General features: G+C 36.7%; 1 protein-coding gene across 10 annotated transcripts in view; it reads left to right on the top strand.

Annotated features, from left to right (window-relative positions):
* QKI (QKI, KH domain containing RNA binding) overlaps positions 1 to 15,035 on the top strand; it is a 168,907-nt gene extending 153,872 nt beyond the window's left edge. For 3 of the 10 annotated variants that reach the window (XM_075036095.1, XM_075036098.1, XM_075036101.1), the window contains 3 exons: positions 587 to 883; positions 3,533 to 3,607; positions 8,308 to 15,035. In XM_075036095.1, the coding sequence (XP_074892196.1) occupies positions 587 to 883; positions 3,533 to 3,607; positions 8,308 to 8,324 (389 nt within the window). In that variant the 3' untranslated portion in view covers positions 8,325 to 15,035. The other 7 variants (XM_075036097.1, XM_075036100.1, XM_075036099.1 and 4 more) reach the window with 5 other exon arrangements.
* Positions 15,036 to 21,669: the final 6,634 nt, after the last annotated feature.

Here is a 21,669-nt window from a genome sequence, read left to right on the forward strand (position 1 = left end):
GGAATTTGATATGGAAATCACTTCTGAGTCTATTTTACTCATGCTGGGTAGGAGAGGAGATGCATTGTGTTTCTAGGTCATTTTTAACTTGACTGATCCTGGAAATTGGAATTGTGTGTATGTTTAAATACATTTTTAAGATGTATAAAAACTGTAGACTCATACGGCAGCTCTGCATAACTGAGTATCTGTGGACTCTATAGTTGCACTAAATTTTGTACTCTGTATTTGATTATGACAGTATTTTCCTTGTATCTCCTGCATGCATCTCAGTCTCATGTAGTCTTGATAGCATAAATGAAGAAATGTGGTCTAAATGGAGCTTTTGTGCTGTGTAACCTGTTTGAGAAATCTACCTCACTGTTTTACAATGGCTTTTTTATTTTGCATGTTCATACTTAATCACACTGGAAAATGGAAAGCTGTTTGCATTTGAATGGTGTGCTTTGGCACTGTGTGATCAGCGCATGTACTAATGATTTCCTTTTATTTTTCTTCTTTCCTACTTTTCCCCTTTTTTCCCATTCTTCCCACGTTTTGTACTGCTATCTCCATACTTTCCTCTGAATTTCTTTGCTTACTGTAGCAGCCCTTGCCTTTTCTCTTGCAGCAACAGCCCAGGCTCCAAGGATTATTACTGGGCCTGCGCCTGTTCTCCCACCAGCTGCCCTGCGTACTCCTACGCCAGCTGGCCCTACCATAATGCCTTTGATCAGACAAATACAAACCGCTGTCATGCCAAACGGAACTCCTCATCCCACCGCTGCAATAGTTCCACCTGGACCCGAAGCTGGTTTAATTTACACACCATATGAATACCCCTACACGCTGGCACCAGCTACATCAATCCTTGAGTATCCTATTGAACCTAGTGGTGTATTAGGTAAGATCTTTGTACGTGGATGACATATTGCTTATCCTTTTATGATATTTGCAAGGTAGAGGTCAAAGAAAAAAATCCAAAGCAACGATCTTAGCTCAGGTATATCAAAACTGCTTAGGAAGACTGCTCAAATGGTGTAACTCTTCAACATTTTAAACATGTTTTGCATTATTAAATGTGTGTGTTTAGTATATTAATAAGGTTACTGAAGATAAAAATCTTAATGTTTCTATGACACTACATGGTGGATACATAGGCAAGAAAAAAAAATTAAGTAGAAGTTGACATCTATTATGTCATTTGGCCTCCCAGAAATACCAGATTTGTTTGTGCTCTCTTTAACATAAATTAATTTCCAGTGATCTTTGGAAGAGAGAGCTTCCTATTTTGCTCTACCTTTTTAGTAGCAAAGCTGGAGAGAATGGAAAGGGTTTTTTTCAGTTTGTTGGAGGTTTTGCTGCTTTATTTAGTACACAACTGATACATCTCAGTGTCAGAAAGCTGTAAATCATTTTGTAAGCAGAAAATAATTTCAGTGAATGAATATAAAGCAAACTAAGTTCTGACCAAAGGATGGTACAATTAGCAACTTTACCGATGGCTTCTTTTATATACATTGGATTGAAATGTCCATCATTCCTAATATTTCAGACCATTGGCTTGCTGTGTGAAGGTGAGAATGATAAAGCAGCTGTGACAATTCAGTTAACTGGTCAATATGGAACAAGCAGTTTCAATAGTTTCTTCCTTCCCTACACTCTACAGAATCTAAATCATCTTTTCTCTTCAGTTCTTTCAGAATTGCATATGACCTTGGTGCTGCATAATGTTGATTTTATAGGACTTTGATCGTAGTGTGTTCAGTGGCAGTTATTGATTTACACAAATTCTAAACATCTCTAATGAACACTGGGCAATAAGGTTCAAAGTCAATATTTTGTTGAAAGTATTGCAAAAAATCAGTGTTGCATGTGAAAAATACTTGTTGAGTTATTTGTATGTGTTCATGTTCCCACGTTATATTTTCTGCACTAAAAAAGAAAATGTATTTCAGACTTCTGCCTTTCAGGATTAGTGACTCAATAATAAAAATTTTAGTAGGACAAAAGGATGCAGTGGGTCTGTCTTTGAGCAGCTTATGGTTGTTGTCTGTTGCCCCATAGCCAAAATTCAGTGAGCATATGATAATGTCATCGTTTATTAATTTCCCACAAACATGCAAATATTTGCCTCAGCTCTTCCACTCTCAATCTGTGAGTCCACTTGCGATACGTCCTGGGGTAAAGCCACAGTTACAGGCACCGTCACAGTAGCTATGAGTTGCTGGTTAGTGGCAAACCCCTCTCCTGAATTCAGTTAATAGCAAGTAAAGAAATACATCATTGCATAGTAGTAATTTAATACAATGCAGGGAACTTCGATTTCTTGTAGAAATTTCTATAAAGAGAGGAGAGGGGAAAGTTACTCCTAAAATGGCATCTGAAACCATTGCATACTTTTGGGCTTAGCTGAGAGCACAGGTATATTGCCCAAAACAGATATCACCAAATAATCTTATTTAATCTTTAATCTTATTTAAAAAAGACCACACTCCCACTTAGGTAGCATAGAATCAATAACTCAGTAATCTGCTCTATTATCTGAGCAGTTGTATACAGTTGAATTAAATTGGGTTTTCGTTGTGTTTTATTTTGTAATGCATTCATTCTCAGTAATAGTATGCTGTATTTTGTCCATTTTTGTGGCGGACCTCTGAGATGTGTTAACATAATTCCGTTAAAAATGGCAGAGAAATGCGTCCCTATTAGTATTTTCGGGGATGTTGGTGTTGGGATCAAATTTTAGTTGGTGACTAACTTTTAATTCCCTTCCTTTTATCTTCAGGTATGGCTTTCCCAACGAAAGGCTAAGAATTCAAGAACGGTCTTAACTGATCCTTCATCAGATCTGAATTTTAACAAATGCTTAGTTTCAGCAGCCTTGAAAAAAGCTTGGCCTAGCAGTCAGTGACTTACTTGCACTTTTTTGCACATAGATTTAAAATAAAATAGTGCTATTAATTTGGATTAGCTCCTATTATTACAGAGTAGCTGTAATTTATGAGTGTATAGTAGTATACTGACTGCTAAGTGTTCTATATAGTGTTTGCTTTACTAATCACCTAATTCATTGCAGTTCATACTTATTGACTTAAAGTTTAAAATCACAATCTGTAGGCTTGAAGAATTGCTTTAAAACTTTTTTTTGTGGTAGAACTGGAAGTGATCTTAAGGTTAGCAAATAATTGTCAGTATTAAAAGATGGCATTATTTAAAATAGTCCTGCTGCAATAAAGGCACTTCAGTGAATATGTGACTAGTAAAGCTTAAATGTGCTTGGGTCTAATAGATTTCATGAAATACTGTAATTTTGGGATTGTAAATGAATGGATTAAACAGGTTAAGGCCAGGATGTTTAAAATAAATGCAATATTAATCTGCACAGATTCTTTTTAAGATTAAGATTTGAAACTACTGTGCCTTAACTTGTTGCTTTTCTTAAAATGAACTTTTGTAGTTAATGATCATTTAAATCCATTTTGATAAACCTGCTGTTAATGTTTTCTTTGAATGTTTTCTAACTTTGTCTTGGTAATTGCAATTTAACTAGGTGCGGTGGCTACTAAAGTTCGAAGGCACGATATGCGTGTCCATCCTTACCAAAGGATTGTGACCGCAGACCGAGGTTAGTTTAGTTCTGCAGTTCTTGTTTGTAAGAAGTGCTTTGAGTGTACATGAGATTTGCAACACCACAGCTGGTTAACCAAATACCCTCTTTTGACCCATTCATTATTTTTCTCAGAAATCTGAATAGCTAATATTTTAAAGCTTTGGGAATGCTTGCGGTTTTAAAAACATTTTGTAAACTTGGCTTTCCCAGCTCAATTAAATATATAAACTTTGTGATATATTTAATATAAATGCTATAACTGATTCCCTTTTAAAAACTATTTAAAGATCCATCTGCATCAGGAAACACTATGAATTCAGTGCTGCAATAATTAATTTGGTCATGTTCTCCCCTCTTCCCCCAATTTGTTCTTTTAATTGGTGTGGAGATATCAGATTGGTGTTGCAAAATAAAATGAATGGATGGTTGCTTAATGAGAAAGAAGTAAAGGAATAAATGCCTCCTGTCTGTGTCTGGAGAAATCTGAAGATTTAGATTCCTTTTTTTTCCAATAAACTTTTGAGCCACTGTACTGTATATTATGAGGAGGATGCATGTTCTCAGATACCTGACTGAATTCAGAAAGGTAAGGGCTGTGAAGATAATACTTCAAAAGTTGTTTGAGTTCGAATTACTAAGGGTGGAGGAAAGGAGGGCGTTTTGGTTTTTTTTGCCAAAATCTATTTCTTGGTATTTGCCTTTTGCTGCTAAAATGTGTAACCTGAAGGAGAAGCAACTTTTGAAGTCCTGTTGGTGAGATGACATCCAATATTTGGGCATCTCTCTTTAACCCTTGAATGGAAAGTAAATCTTCATTTTTCTCCTGTTCCTCAAGTGTAAATGCCTTTGGACCCCTGAATGAAGTATTTAAGCTTATTGAGAAAAGTGATATTTTCGGTTTATTGACATTGGCTAGGAAGCAGCATGTGGGCTGAATTCTTATCCCATCCCTGCTGCTGACTCACTCTGGGTTTCGGCAAGTCATTTAATCTCTCTATGTATGTTTTCCCATCTGTAAAATAAGGATAATAATACTTCCCTACCTCACAGGGGTGTTGTGGGGGTTCTTGTTTTGTACAGGGCTTTGAGGATGCAAAGCGTTATGTGCCAAGTATTATTATTCCGCTCTCATCAAAATCAGCGTTGTGCAGGCTTCCATGATTTTGTAATATCCAAAAGCTAAATTCAGGTGACAGATTTGACATCTCCTAACATTGACTACACTTCACTTCTCACAACCTTCCATAAATTAACTACAAGAAACAATACATATTTCAGTCAATACAGTAAAAAGGCCCCTTCTGGATATTTGCTATATTTATGTAACACTTTTATCTTTCATATGATCTTATGCTTTACAGAAAATGTAAAGCTGATAACAAGACACTACTTAAGTTTTCTAGAAGATTGCTTCTTCTTTTAAATCACCGCACACTATTTACAGCCCGTTGGCCTGTTCTCATTTCTTGAGAACTCTTCAATGGGCAACAGGGTATAATCAGAATAAGGTCATAGCCCATGTTTACCAAAAGAAAAAGAGGGAAAAAAAGGAAATAGAAAAAAGCAAACAGAAAAGAAGATTAAAACCTATCTCTGTCAAGTGTAATGGGTGGTAAGGATTTGGTTGTCTTTGAAAGTTTGACCTGATGTTGCAAAAATGAGTTTTTGCTAATGGTCTTTCATGATCTGCAGTGGCAGTTTCAGGTGACAGGTGAGACTACCTTTTTGTTTAATTAGATATTTGCCTGAGACAACTAGTAAATACACTGATAAAGCACAGGTCCGGGATGGGAGGGGGATACCAATTTGTAGTTTAAGTTCATCATTGTAGTGTTTACTCAACATAGATTTTAAACATTTTGCGAAGGGCCTAGATGTTTCACCTGGGTCACTTATAAGTAATTGAAATTAATTATTGGTATCATTTCACCTTCTTTTAAAATATAGCCATTTTCTGATAATACAGTGTTAATCTCTAGCAGTATTGGAAGCCCACTGTCTTAAGTAGATAAATAAATACACGTGGCTTATCTCCTGTGGAATAAGGCATGCATACCTCTCTCTTTTAGCATGAAAACCATGCGGATATTTCAGAAGAGTTATTTTAAAGTCTTATCTAAATAAACCCATTGTGTATTAAGAAACTTACACAAAGTTAATTTTACAGCTGTACTTCATTGTATTTTGAATTTGAAATCCTAGATTATCGCTGCACAGATTTAACAGTTTCACAAAAGGTTTTGAAGAGAACTTTGTTCAGCAATAAAACAGTTTCTTTTAATGTGCTAAAATTGTGTTGTAGACTTAAAATACTATCAGTATTTATCATATTCACCTATTTGGTTTTTCTGCCACCAATATACTTCTGTAGCTATAGCCATGAAAAACAATGTCAGCAAACCGAAATACTTTTTTTTTCAATGCAGAAACTTTTTTTTATATAGTTAAATGTCACTAAGTCTATATTTGCATTCATTGGGTCTAAAGTTATTTTTAAATTCTAAATCAACTTTCAGATGACTTTGTAGTACTACTGCATTCACTTTTTAAGTAGGTTTTTATTCTTTGCATAGTGGTTTTTTGTTTTGTTTTTTTTAGAGATAAGCACTGCATTTAAAGCAAGAATCCCCAAATGTGTAAATGTTTTACTCTTACAACTAAGCATTTAGAATTGGTGAAGGGTTGCAAAATATATAGCTCATTTTAACTCAGAATAAAACCCCAGTTTATAAATAATACAAAATTGAATTTGATGCATATAACAGAGAGACTGACTGATTTAATTGTAATAAACTGTAAATGGTGTTGCACAGTTGACAAACCTGTGTGTACTGTAGAAGGCCAGAGACTTGGCAGAGGATGTATCACAGGTGTACTGGTATTTTTAAAAGGTAGTTTGCTTTGATTATAAACTCCACAAGAAATATTAATGCTAAGAATTTTCTTGAATGTTTTATCCAAACCAACTGTCACATAATTTATATATAAATTTTAATACCATTTAATCAAAATTGTAATCAGTATCAAAATGCTTTAAGAGTCTGTTTCTAGTATACCTGTAAAGTGGTGAGATTGTGCCACATAAAATATTTATTTTTATTTTTTTTTATTTTTGAAACAGCCGTTTTAATTTAAACAAATCCCACTTAGCATGATTCTGAAAAAATTCAGGGAGTATGTGGTCTCATTTACGTTACAGTAGTAATTTTTCGTAGTGTTATGAACTGTATCCTAAATGATAGGCCATTTTTATTACGTGAAAGTAAATCAGCCCACAAGAAAGATTGCGAAATCAATGCTATCTGTGAATATTACACCTACTGGACTTCATTTTATGTAATGGCACAAATCTGACTTTGCACTGAATACCTTTCTCACTTTCATCTCCTCTGCCTTAGTCAAAATGGCAACAGTACAAAAACTTTATCAACCTCAGAATTTATTAGCTATAATTAAGCTGTTGAATAAGTCTTAAAAAATATAAAAAAAAAAATCATACTACTGTTAAGTGGACCAAGTTTGGTGAAGGAGAATGTGAGAGAATGATTAAAGAAGGAACAGCTCAAGAACATTGGGAATGATAACTTTCCACTTGAGAACTTTTTTATGTTTTACTGTAATTTGTTTGTGGTTTTGGGTTTTATTTTTGTTTTGTTTTGTTTTTTTGTTTTTGGTTTGTTTTTTGTTTTGGGTTTTTTTTTGCAAAAGAAAATAGTATTTACAGGTGGCTTCTTTTAAAATATAAAAATATAAAGCAGGAATGTATATGAAATGTCAGATTTTATTGTATTTGCAGAGTATTAGCTTTGAAAATGAATAAAGAGAGCTGTTTGTAGTTTTAAAATGCCTTATTAGTATCAATTAGATATTTTCTCTATTTTTTGATGTACTTAGAGCTTTTTAAGTATAGACTTTAAAATGGCAGGACTTTTACAGTGTTTACATGCAAGTGCATTTTATAAGTGTCCTATATGTGTAAAATAGTATTTTGAACAGGAAAATGCTGGCTAAAGTAGCAGGCTGAGCGTTTTCCTGGTTCCCACGATGATGCCTACGTTGCTAGACTACAGTTTAGTATTGCTTTGTATCATGAGGCCAAGAAATTCCATGTTGTTTGTAAATAGAATAAATGAAAGGCAATAAAAAATTTATTGAACAAAAACCCTTTGTTTGGCCCATAGTTTGTTGAACCAAATTGTTTCTCTAAGTCCAGAATTCCTTAGATGACTCCATTCTTTTAACAACCAGTTATTAATAATCACATCCATCATTAATAGTTGCTTTAATGCTTGCACCTGGGGAGGTACTAATGCTTAATAGCAGTCAGATACTGATGCTGTGCACTGACTGTTGTTCCAGAAATCTTCTACCCAGTTCCAAAACTGTTCATCGTTTTTTGTTTTCCAATTTCCTTCATCGACTGCTACTAACCATTAGTCGTTAGTCGTATTTTATCTCTATTTCTCCTGTTAACCGGTTTTGTGGGAGCGGGCTTCTCCTTCACGTGTCCAAATCATGATGGAGGGCTGTCATGATTTTATTGCATTCTGTAGATGGTGTCGATCAGTATGTCAGAATTAAACATGCTTGTTTTTTTTATTAGTTGTGATTAGTTTTCATGTTGTCATTAAGCCGTCACTAGCTGGAACTAATCTCTTCTCTATCTTTTCTTTCTTTTTTTTGTTTTGTTTTTTTTTTTGTTTCTAACCACCCAGCCGCCACCGGCAACTAACCTATGACCTTCTGACCTCTGAACTCTTCACCCAATGATGACCTGACCATGCCTGCCTGCTGATCAGTTAACTGGTAAACGCCTTTGCTTGCCTGTCTTCAGTGCAGCGAGCTGGGGCACTTGTCCGTTCGTCTTACCATCTAACAAAACAGACAAAGAAATTGTTGTCCTCCAACTCCGCTTTTTGTTGTTCTCCTGTTTGGGTGAAAGTGGTTCTAGAACCTGCACTGAATAGTAGTAAAGCAATAAGGTCCAACTCATCCCTCCGCACTGATCATCCTCTAGTGTCCCGCCCCAAGCGAACGGTAAGGAGGCCTCGCATGAGATGGAGACAGATGTCCCTTAACTACCCGATGACAGAGGCAGTTACTGTGAGAGACTTCTAGGAATATTTTTCTTCTCAAAAAAAAAAAAAAAAAAAGAAAAAAGAAAAAAAAAAGAAGTCAAAGCTCTCTCTGAATGTACTGTGTGATGATGCATCATGCATGAACCTTTGGTCAGGGATGTCGTTGGGGAAGGGATTCCAAAAAGTATTCAAAATTTGATACGCTGTTTAGTCACTACCGGTGCCCTCAAAGGGCAGATGTTGCAGCCTTTTTTTCTATTGCCTGCCAAATTGGATGTTCTAAAGGAACGTGTGCCATGAAATGCAGATTACGATGACTTTTCAGAACTACGTTAATGCAGAGAACAAAACAGCAACACTATTAAAACAAAATCTGAGTTTAAATTATTTTAACCATATTTTAATCTCCTTGGAAGATTACATGAGAACAAGGTACATGCATTATGTGTCACATTACTGGGCAAACTGTTCAAATATTTTTTTTAAACCTCCCTGTATAGAAAAAATTTCATTAAGGATGTAAAAGCCATGCTTGCCTATTTGCTGTATACATGTAATGAAATTGTAGATAAAGTGTAGTGCATTGAAACAAAATGAACAAAAAAGTAGATACTTTTACTATACAAGGGTGCTGGTGCAGAAAAAAAAATATATTTTTGGAAATGTAGCATTTTATACTTTCAAGTGTTATAAAAAAAGAAAAAAAGAACAAAGAAACCCTTTATTTCATTAAATGATTTTTTCTGGTGGTTGTCAAGAAACAAAAGACCAAAAGAGCCTTTTAGTCTTTCTTTTTTATTTTTTAAGTATTGGAATAAGTCTAAAGAAAAGGAAGTGCCTTATTTTCTTCATGGTCATTTAGTCAAATGTCTTGTATAATCAGCTTCTCCCTCAGACAAGTTACTGCATGCCACTCAGTCGCCCAGTATGTGAAAGAAGCTGTGAGGAAAGACAAATGATGAGTTGACCATATTAATTACCTGATTTTTGCCATACGAGTGTGACGTGACTTTGCCAAAATCTCATTATGTAAAATATTTGCTAAGTTTTTGTCAAACCAGCCCATTTTTATTTCAACCACTCTACTTTTTAAATCATAGCAAATGCCGTACTTGTGCAATGTAAACCAAAGGGTTCTGTGATACAGACTGTCTCCTGCTACTAAATGAGACTGTCAACTGACAAATGTTGTAGAGCTGGAAGTATGTAATTTTTGTTCAGGGATGGAGAGGAGATTTCTTGATTTTGGTTGGAATAAATATACATCAAATATAGTAGGCTTCAGCATCACCCAGAAAACTGATGTTTTGTGGATAATGAAATGGGAAGTGCTTAGCTAGTTTTCAGTTATAGTCTCTGAGCATGTCCCCGGTTTTCGCAAGCAGCTCCTGCAGTGGCAAACAGCATGCAAGTTATTTATTTTCAGCTCTTCTTTAACTATTGTTACACCTGCCCGTTGGCTTTCATAAGATAAGATAAGCAGGAGGGGGACATCAGCAAATTGTTTGAAGTCCAGCTATGCTTTGTTTTTAACCCTTATTTCCACGAGATTCATATAGCTGGGCAATTGTAAGAGCTGAAGCTGTTGAACGCACAGTATTTAATTCTGAAAACATTAAGTATTAACTTTGTGTGGGGCTCAGTACTAAACTTGGCAAATATCAGGTGATAACTTTATTCCCCTCTTGTCAACTTATTCTCCTCCTGCAAATCTTCACAGCTTCCAAATGAAAGGTCAATAGTAAGCTAAGAGGGCTTACATTTTTAAGCACCTGCATGGTGACCTCATCTAACATCTTGTCTCACCTGGAAATAATTATCAGTTTATTTACTATGCAATAGACATTCATCCTTTCGTATTCAGCTAGCTTTTTGTTTATTGTGCCACCGGCTTTGTCTTCCTGTTACACATACAGTTGTGTTGATTTTACTTACAGTATATGCTGTGCCATTTTGATTTTATTTTGGTTGGTTGGTTGAATAAACTTGCGACACTCGAACATTTGAAGAGAGATTTGCTAAAACAATACCAGTATTTGATCCAGTTTCATCTCAACTATGATAAAACCTGGACATTTTAGATGTTTATCAAAGGTCTTTTACTGGGGGGGGAGGGGAAGTGTATGAAATAGATGTGTGACATGTGAAAGTAATGTTTGCTCTGAACAAACTTCTGAAAACTTAGTTGACAAAATTTTGGATCAACTTAAAAAAAAAAAAAAAGCATGACTTTTGAAATCTCTGAATGCCTTGGTTCTCAGTATTATCATTCTTTAATGACTTTTTCTTTATTAAAATAAGTAGTTTTAAGACTTCTTTCTGACAGTATTATGTAATTTTTTTAGAGTGGGTAGATGGGAGTGTCGCTTGTATGTAACCGTACAGATGACATGTATTTGTCTATTCTTTATTATCTTAGTAGTTTCATGCTATGTATGTACCATAACCAACCTATTGCCTATGAGAAACATGTAAGATAATGTATTTACAGCCATTGTTACAAGTTTATAATGTATTTTTCTATCTTGTTTTATATGTATGTTATATAACATTCAAAAGAATTTTTTTCCTGATTGAGAAAAAAGGATACAAAATGCAAAACCCACAATTTTGATAACTGAAAAATTGCCAATTGTTTTGCAGTACTTTATTATATTGGGAGTGTTGTCTTTCTTGGGCTTTTAGTTAGCTACTGGATGAATACATTAGACATATTTGGGTTTTAGTTGGGTTTTTACATAGCTTGCATTTTAATTCTTTGGTTCTTTGCTGTTTCTATTAACCCATAGCATTATTTTAATAAATGTTATAATACCAACCTACTAACTCTGGACTATGTCTGTTTATTAACCATTACATGTTTAATTAAAATAAACAAATAAAGACGGAAGAATGTAAAGTCTTGAGTTACTGGACTAACCCTGAAGAACGTGACCACAGATAACACAATGTGACTTGTTTTTATGTTGTTTGTCGGCTGACATTCTGCACACTACTATTAAGTTGGCTTTGGTCATTCTGGCCTTTTACCTTGGGGAATAGGTGCCAGTAGAAATGGGAACAAAGTAGCATTTTTTGAGGCATTCTTCTTGTAGAGTCTTGCCACTTGCCTTTCAGCATCTGCATTACTAATTCCACACTTTCTTTTTCTTTCTCTAAAATAATTACTGTCGGCTCACAGCAAAAGAGCAAAGATGCCAGTGTATTGGTAAATTGTGACGGTGTACAGAAACCAGTTTGATTCTTTGTTGAACCATTCAGAGGTTGCAGTTAATCTCACGGTAATTGTGGTTTGTTGGTTTTGGCACCTGATTCACTGTTGCATCACGTGACGTTTCTAAGCACAAAATACTTCTAGATAGAATTACCGTACATCGAAATACAAAATCTGGGGGTTTTCCTTGCCAAAAGTGCCTTATTTTCTTCATGCCACACTATTTTTAAGGAACTTTTTTTTTTTTGTACTTCTGCATAGTCTATCAGTGTTGCCTAGCTCAGGGGAGTACAATTTCTGTAAGCCAAAGGTCAAACTGGATCTTCTCCTAATGACTGCAGAAAGTACAAAAATACACTTTTCACTAAATTACCGAGCAACAGCCGTTTCAAATTCCAGGGCTGCCTTTATGTGATCTTTGTCCCTGTGGATGACTGTAGCAACATGAACACAGGGAATTGAAATGGTGAAAATGCTGTTTTGAATGTACATCTATGCAAATATTTTTACAGAAACATTTCTCTTCCTTAAGGCTTCTGCTGTCTGAGGCTCCTTTACATATCCCGGGTCATCCTCCTAGATTAGTAATCTTAAGTGGACAGTAATTATGTCTAATGTCGAGGGAGATCCTTGATGTTGATAAACTCTTCAGATATCGACAGTTTTTGTGAAAGCCCAGTTTTTTCCTGTAGATAGTAAAAATTCAGATGAGGAGTCTTTGTTCAAATGCTTCCTTTAATTTATTATGTTTCAAACTACATATCTTGAAATCCATGCGATATAAAACTTAAAAGTTCTCACAGTATTGGTAGTAATTAAAATACAATGCATCTTTATTTTATGTAGAAAAATAGTCGAGCTCTGATGAAGATGTTTGTTAGTTTTCTAATGGCATGTAGTTCTTTGTTTTACAAAAATGTATAGGTACAGCTGAAATATCAATGCATTTAGAATAGTTTTGCTTGTACAGAAATAATTTTTAATTTAACAGATCATGAATATGTTGCTATCCTAAAAGTCAGCCACAGGCAGATGATAAAAAAATCAGGTATTTACAACAGATAACATCAGGACCTTTGGATAATGGCACAAGTGTCATTTCAGAGCCAATAATGTATATTCCTAAAGAATTTTATAAGAGGCACACATTTAAACTTGGTGAAGTACTCTCTCCGGTTTAGGTGAAACTATTCAGATACTAAAAGATGAGTATTTTATATTGAAGAATACTTCTATTCCCAGAACTACTGCTTTTCTGTAACATTATTTTGTATTTTTATTAGATATGAACTACTGTCATACTTTGTCCACAGTGCATTTTCATCTCATTCTTCATTATATGCAGTAGTGAAAGTTGCTGTAAGTTTTGAACTACATTAAAGTTGAAGAACCGCAAAAAAAGAGGAAAACTCTTAAAATTTTATACTAATTATTGTTGTCCACCAAATGCATTTCTCATTTTACCTAAGTGCCTGCCTGAAAATTTAACTATTTTTTACTCCACCTGCCTATCGGAAAGAAGCAAGCTATTTTTAGAGGATGACTTCAATATTACTACATCACTGAAGCTAGGTTGTTCTTTTTCTTTATTATTATTCTGGGGTTAAATTGTCCTAACATTTGAAAGATCATACATTCAAGTCAATTAGACAGTTGCTGTTCCATCCAATAAAGTGGGATTTATCTTAGGATAAATCGGTTTTGGTTTTTTTTAGTAGGTCAGAATATAAAGTAAAACATCATAGGGCCTTTCAAAGTAAAATCTGAGCAATGCTATTCACTTCTTAAAAGTGAACTGTTGTACCAAAGTACAACAAATTTGGTTTCACAGAGAGTATTTTTTATTTGGTGTTACCAATCCAGAATATATTCATAAAGAGTCTTCAAGGACATCTTTCAAGTGTTTTTAATGAACATATGTTCACTGTATACTGATGATACTTTATTTGAACATATTAAAAAGTATGTCAAAAATCTGCATGTAGCAAATGGTTTATTCCCAGATTGTACTCTGTGAGGGGGTCCACTAAAAATTTCTCTGCCCTGAAAATGCAGGGAAACGTTGAAGTGTGTTGCCATCCATGAAGCAGTTACTTTAACTTGGGGAAAGCATGAGTATACGAAACTTAATTCTTTGTGTCTGGGTAAAAATAGCATTCATTATAAATAGCACATTGTACAGAATGGAATCTGAGTAACACATTCCTAGGGCTGAAAGCATGTAGTTGTTATTGGAATTTCTGTTTTGTTTTTAATATATTTGATATATTTTTCTAAAACACTATTAATGGAATACTGTCCAAATAACACATGAACCATAACATTAACACATGGTAATCAATGTTGAATCAAACTGGTTAACGAAAGTACAGTGCTCTTCCTTCTATGTGCCTGCGCACTAATTGCAGGTGGTATGGTTCTGCACAGGAGGTGGGTGTTAGGCACAGCAGGTTGCAGTGCTAATTTCTTGGTGCCAGCCGTTCGGATGTCCGTCTTTGACAACAGACTAACTGGGAGGAATCTGACTCCCAAGGCAAAGATTAACTGAGGTCTGAAGCTCTTAGAAGAATTAATTGAAAAAACCAGCAACCACAAAACAACATATATACATATATGCTTTGACTTGTATTGCAGCAGTTTGTGTGAAACATTTAAGGTTTTGTTTGTGCAAAATAATGTATTCTGAGGGGAAGAACAAACCTGGACATTGCCAAAACACATGTAAATAAAACACCATTTATGACTGTACATTATGTGCAATAAAGTAACTGGAAAAAGTGCATGTACTTTATCCTCAAAAGCAAACTGACAGCTCTCAAAGCTGTAGCTATAGTTTTATTTTCTGAAAAGTTAAATTTTATTCTGTATCTAAACAGCAGAATAAAGAATGTACATTTTTCACACTTCAATTTTCATTAATGCTTTTAGCAGTGTTATGAAGGGTGTTAATTGTTGAAGAAGCTTAAATTTTCATGGTCATCTGATTACCAGGGTATTTTTTGCTTAACAGTTTCTTATTGCATGTGCTGTTGTTGTCTGTAACTGTAAATGGAGCAAGTATGCAATACATACTGTAAACATGCAATGCACATTTTGAATATAGATTTGTGGATGCACTGGTTCTATAAATTTCTTAAAGATGACCAAGTGATCTTGATGTTACTGTACTTCTGTAAGCATCATTGTTAGAATTGTTTAGAGCAAATAAGGAAGAGGAGTACTACTTTGTAGTAAAGCTAACATACTGGTTTGGGGGGGAGGTTCTGGTTACTACAGAAAATGAAGATAAGAAATCTGCCACCCTAGCTAGTATGAATCTAGTGAGACACACTTTGGAGAAGAAATAGATTATGGTGTTTTAACCATAGCTAGTATGAATCTAGTGAGACACACTTTGGAGAAGAAACAGATTATGGTGTTTTAACCATAGCTAGTATGAATCTAGTGAGACACACTTTGGAGAAGAAATAGATTATGGTGTTTTAACATTTTCATTAATATTTATGTGATAGTACCCGGTTATAGTTTAAGACAATTTCTTTACCAAGGTATTCTTTGCTAAGAAGTCCGTCTACTTTACACCAGTTAAATAAAAAATTATTTGCTTCAGAAGTAAGCGTATAATAAGGTTAAATGTGGCATCTTTAGGAGTCTGGTAGAATAGGGGAGAGGAGGCTAAATACCAACATTTAGGTACACTTTCTCTCCTGCACTCTTCCGGAAAGGAAGAAAAATTTGGCATAATTAGCATTGAAAGATACCTTCCATGATGCGCCTCAACACAGTGGTGGCATATAGTCGTATCTGAGCTAGGTTTCATCTCGGTAGTTTGTCGACTGTAGAGATGGTATTTGGCGTGTGCCACTCGAGGAGGTGAAGCAGCCCTTGACCTCTTTGCCGTTACTCTGGGTGCCAACTGTGCACCGCAGTCCTGGTTTGAAGCGTGGGCACGGCCTCGCTTTCTGTGCTGTCTTTGGCTGTGCTGTGCAAACCCCCTCCTTCATCCATCTAGATGCCTAGAAAACAGAATTGTGATGATCTTCCTTCTCTCTTGCACATAGTCAGTAATACCTATTTGTGATCATGTTCCTGCTAGGAATTGCATTAATTGGTCTACAAATTAAAGTTAGATATGGAATTTAATGCCTGGAAAATTTCCATCAACAGACTTTACTACTGTTCTACCAGTGCTGTCTGCGTACGTGTTTTTGGTATGTTTCTGGAGGATGGCCTAACATTTCTAGATGTCTCCTGAATGGTTTTACTACGGTTACTGTGGTTCCTTTGAGGAAATACAAACTTAACCATTATCTGTGTCAAAATAACAAGAAGCGTTCATACCAAAGAGCGCAAAATGCAGTGTCTGAAATGATTGTCTTTGACATTCAGGTCTACCAACAGAAGTAGAAAGAGATATTATCCAATTGTTTTCTCAGTATCCACATCAAGTTCTCGAACAGTTAAAAACAGATGGTTCCTGTTGAGTTGAACTTTTCTGAAAATTATCAACCACAGATAACCTGTAACTCCCCAAACTATACATTTTAAAGTTTTTTGTTACAGAATAGCGTAGCAAATATTTGCCTTTTTTAATTTCTGTCACTGCATTTTCAAAGTGTTTTCATCTTCAGCAACAAATAAGGTTGACTACTTTGAATAGTAAACTGGATAAACTCAGAGATGAGGTTCAAGGAAAAAACACCAAATAATGGCACCTCTTAACACTGCATCATTTCAGCAGCTCATCAGTAAATGAAGGTGCTTTCTCTAAATTTTACTATTTGTAAACCCCTTATGCAGAGAGGAGGCTAAACAGAGAAATGACTTTTGGTAGTGGAACCTTTTCAGAATGAATTCTGTGGATTTTCAGTTCACTGAGGGTGGCCTTTCTGAAACAGGAGGTACTTCCACTGCCTGAAGCTGGGAAGATCCCAGGTCCTCTTGCCATAGGTCAGTCATTCAGCAAGCAGTTGTCTCAGTGTTGCTTCTGGTTTGCTTTCATACTCTCTTAAATTATGGAAATGAAATGACATCTTTTGTATCTGGATCTTTTTAATATCATGAAAGATGTATCAGTCCTTGCCTTGTAGGACAGTGTTTCAAAGGGATATTTTTGTAATTGAAGTAACTGAAAAGGCAGGTTGAGTGAGCAAGAATATTATGGGAAGCGTGTTAATATATGATAAAGGTACTAGGATTGCTATTTTGGAGTCTCACTGTATTGTGTGCGTTAGAAATGCACAACATAATAATAGTGTAATACTTATCTTGTTAGTTGAGCACACCTTTCCAACTATGATTTCCAGACAAGGTGATTTTCATGGGACTAAGAATGTACCTTGTACAGTTCAGAGGCAGTGAAATGACAAGATACTGCAAATCACTCCTACATATATGCCTTTTCACAGAGCACAGCCTTTTTCAAATGAAGGTTTTAAGGTCTTGGCCTCAGATGTTAGGTGATATATGGTAAAATTTTGATGCAGGGAGCATAGTTTCTTTGTTAGCCTACCTGCTAATCTCCAAAAGTTTAAACATCTGTTACTAATTCTGAGATGTTACTGCATGTTAATTGCCATGGCAAATAGCAATTTAACATGGGTGCAATCTGGAGACCTTCACATGCAGTAGTAACTCCTCTGGATTGTTTCATAGAGGTTGGATCCAGTTACTTGCATGCTCTTGTGTGACTTTTCCCATATAACCTTAGTGATGAGACAATTTTGATTCTTTCCCTGAAAGGCAACGAATGAAGCAGATCTTCAGCTTTGTTTCTGAGAGAAAATAGGAAATGTATACCTATCTGGACTGAAAGAAGATAAAGAATAACAATAATGTCAGAGCTTTGAATCCTGTCCTGAACAGATGAATAAAATTACTTTGGACTTTATATGAGCCAGGAGGAGGAGACAAACCTAAATAAGAGCAGCACTGTCAAGAAGCCCATGCTATGTTGACAAGAAGTTCATCAGAGGCTGTAGGCTGGAATTTTAAGTGAAGGAAATTGAAATTATCTCAGTCCTTGAAGAGCTGGTTTGCCATATCTCCCTGTTACCTCAAGCAAACTTGTTAATTTCTCTGTTGGAAATTTTTCCCTCCTTCAGCCTGATTTGAATTTCATGTTCTTTTCTTCTAAGGTTCTGCCCTGCCCCCTTCTGTGCTGTCTTACATTTCATAGACAAATTCTCCCTTCATTAGGATGGCCAGGTGGCACAGTTTGTTCTTGGTATACAAAAACTACAAGCAAGACTTCAGGTCTAAATCGGGACGTGCGAGTGTGAGATTATTTAGAAAGCCTGTTTTAAATACACGTGACTCAGTCCAAGCAGATGGAGGAGGAACGTCTTGATGGCGAGGACACAAATCTAACACTTGGAACACCTGGGTTTGAGATGCTTCTTTCATTGCTGATGATTTGTGCAATTTGGGGCAAGACCCTTGCAGCCAAATCCACAAAAAAACAGAGTCAGCTGAAGTGGGAATTAGGCCTTATTCAGGTGTTGAAATACAGAGCGTGATTACACAGGTTTTCATCAGAAAAGTCTTTTTATGTTATTCCATCACCGTATCTTCTCTTGTCCGTTTTTAGCAACAACATCAACAAAAAAGAAAATCCCTGGTACCCAGAGACAACATACCCACTCGAGTGCAGAGGGGAAAGTAGTGGTCAATAAATCCCCGTCTTTCCACCACACCCATAGTAACTAGCTTAGCAGCTCAGCTGCTTGGGTATGTCTTGCTCCCCATTTTCAGATGCACAGCATGTATGGTGGTAACTTAGCCTTCTGCATTCCCTAGCTACGCATGAAGAAGCTCAGTACAGTTTCACTCAAGTACCTTTGTTGCTCTTGTTCTGCATCTTTGTACCTCAGTTCGCTGTTGGTGAAATGAGGTTAATAGGAGTACCCTGGTAGAGTGTCAGCTGTGGATGATTGCATTCAAGACTGCAGAGTGCTCAATCAGTACAATGCTGAGTGTTCTCTAGTAACATCACGGTGTCCAAGTGTCTTACGATATTGAATGTACTTAAAAATAAAGCTTGTAAGCAAAACAAAATACCTTTGACTTCTTACTTAGTCAAACCCACGGTATAAAAAGATTGCATGATCTCGTAGGCCAGCTGAGTTCTAGTCTCAGACCAGATTACCTCCGTGGGTACCAGCAGTGCCAGAGATGGCTGTCTCTTGCTTTGCCTTGGTTTGTGTTCATAACTTTCTCTGTCCTGCAGGCTCACTGTGGGTGGACTGAGCTGCATTCCAGTTTTGCACAGTGTCAGCAAGTCCAAGGACAGGCGAAGGGACAGAGACACAGCTGCAGGGAACAGCACTGCTTTGTCTCTTCACCGGTGGAATGTAGAAGCGGGGAGTGCTGATGGTACTTGAGACCCAGGAGGACAGGCAAAATGGGATTGTATTGCAAACCTGCTTGGTGGAAGGCAGAATTTCCCAGTGCAACACGGGAGATGGGCATGATGATAGTGCTAGAGTATCTAACACAGCACTTTTTACTTGCTGGATTGTTAGTATCGTCAGACAGCAAAATACCAAATTTTTTAAATTTTCTGCTGCCTTTTGGGAAAATGCTGATCTGCTCTGAGAGCTCTTGGTGTTCACAGAGCCCGCTGAAGAGTCCAGCACGCAGATACTCTCACTGATCTTTGTGTGCTGAGGTTGAACAGCTTTGAGCTTTTGACTATAGCAATCCCAGTACCATTACAATACAGTGGTGGTTTAACACATGATGCCCTTTACAAACCTAGATCTATTATAAGACACAGTAAAGTCAAGGGGCTGGAAAAAGATGGAGCGAGGCAGCATTCTGCATTAGTGTTAAACAGAGGTGCGTGAGTGCTCTTGGATGTAGGAGAGGATACTTGCGACATATACCATCTCCATTTGAGAGTTGAACTTAAAAATTGGGTGGCTTTTTTAAAATCGACATCCAGGTGCTGGATGATGCCTTTTGTTTTGTTGGTATGGCTCTTCCTTGACACAAAAGTTAGCATACAAACACCAGGTCTCTTCTGCAATCACGTGAGGCTCTGATTGTTCAATTCTCAGGCTACCATAAGATTTTTGAAACTGAAATGCCTTGAAATAATTAACTTTGATGAAAGAACAACAATGTTTGCAGCCTCAGGCTTGTAGCTGTGAATGGTTACATTTAGGATGCCAATTCTGCAGTGAGCTTTCTACTTGCTTCTGAAGGAAAGAGATAAATGCTGTTTGTAAGAGACAGCATTTTGGGTTTCTCAAGCAAGAGCCAGCGTTAGCAGGTAGGTATAAAACAGAATCACCTCATCAGCCATACTGCTAGTCCCAGCAAAGCCCAATATTAGCTAATTTATCCTCAGTCACACTCAACCACATGTCAGCTGGCACCCAAACACTTTTGGGCCAGCCTCAGTATAGTGGAAGGTGTAGAAGTGGGGATTTAGCTTCTCCGTCAGGACTCTTCTAAGGTTTTGTCTTGGTGAAGTAAACATTATTTTATTAGTTTTATTAGTTGTCATGTATGTCACAGTGATAATAATAACTTATATTAATGAAGTAGGACTTTCACCTGCTCTGGATTTGTCTTCAGATTTCCCTGTGTGAGGGAACCTTGAAATAAATTATTTCCACTCTGGCAAGCGCCTGGTTTAAAACAAAAGTGAAACCAATGAATGAAATACTCAAACTTCTGGCTCTTTTTAGAAGGGAAGGAAGCAGTAGATAATGTTGCCTTAGAGCAATTTCTCCCTTGTCATCCCTTTTTCCCTTGCAGTTTCCTGTCACTAATCACTGTGAGCCAGACTGCACGTCCAAGAATCCTTCAGACGGAGTCGGTGGGGCTGCTCATGTGAGTAATTTGCAATGCACGCAGACGGGGCTATCAGACCCTGTGCTATTAGACTCATTTCAGCTATAAATTCTCTGGGCAAGGACTTACATTTCTTGTCAGTAAAACACTGGGTGCAATTCTGGTGCTGTGCTTTTTTTTTTTTTGCCTTTTTTTTCCCCCCCCCCCCCCGTTCTGTAATCTCTAACTCCTCATTTTCCCTCGCCCTTTTCTTCACACACACACAGAGCACTATGAGTATGAGAGTAGCAGCAGCTCTGACTGAGCAACGCTAACATGCCTTGTGCCCCTGAGGGACTCCTTTGGACAATTTAGCAATGTCACTCTGGCTCTCAATGTTCTTTTCAAGTCAAGAGCCTCATGGCTGATAGCAGGTTGGGAAAGGGAGAGCCCAGTTGCAAAGGCAGGAAAAAAAGTTACATCAGTGGCTGGCGCAACAGGAGAGTCTGGCTGTGCCGGTGAGTCAGCCGAACCACTCACTCCACTTGTTTATTCCAGCCACATACAGGCATGTGCAGGCAGGGAAAATTCTGAGCTTTGATTGCGTGTGAGGAAAGGACGTGCTTGTGCTGCCACAGTAAACTGTTCGCTCAGAATAAAATCTCATGAAGCATAATTGCCAAAATCCTGGGACGAAGTACTTCTGCTTCAACCCTGACACTGCTTGCTCTTTTCACTGGGAGAAAAGTAGTCGTTTATGAGGGTTTTTTCCCCAAAAAATTTAATTACCAGCTTTGATGTGTCTATAATGGGAATAATGGCAGAGAATACAAGGTCTTCTGTCTGCACTGCTACCTGTACACTCATCTATAAATAGCACTTTTGTTTCACGGGTTAGAATAATGGCTAAAAAGATGTACTAACAGTGCAGTAGCTCTTTTCCTTTGTACCGGATCTAATAGGCCTGCAGTACAAAAAATACCACTTATGCTTTGCTTTTAGGC

This window comes from Buteo buteo, chromosome 9 (assembly GCF_964188355.1).
Source record: "Buteo buteo chromosome 9, bButBut1.hap1.1, whole genome shotgun sequence".
Taxonomy (NCBI): Eukaryota; Metazoa; Chordata; class Aves; order Accipitriformes; family Accipitridae; genus Buteo; species Buteo buteo.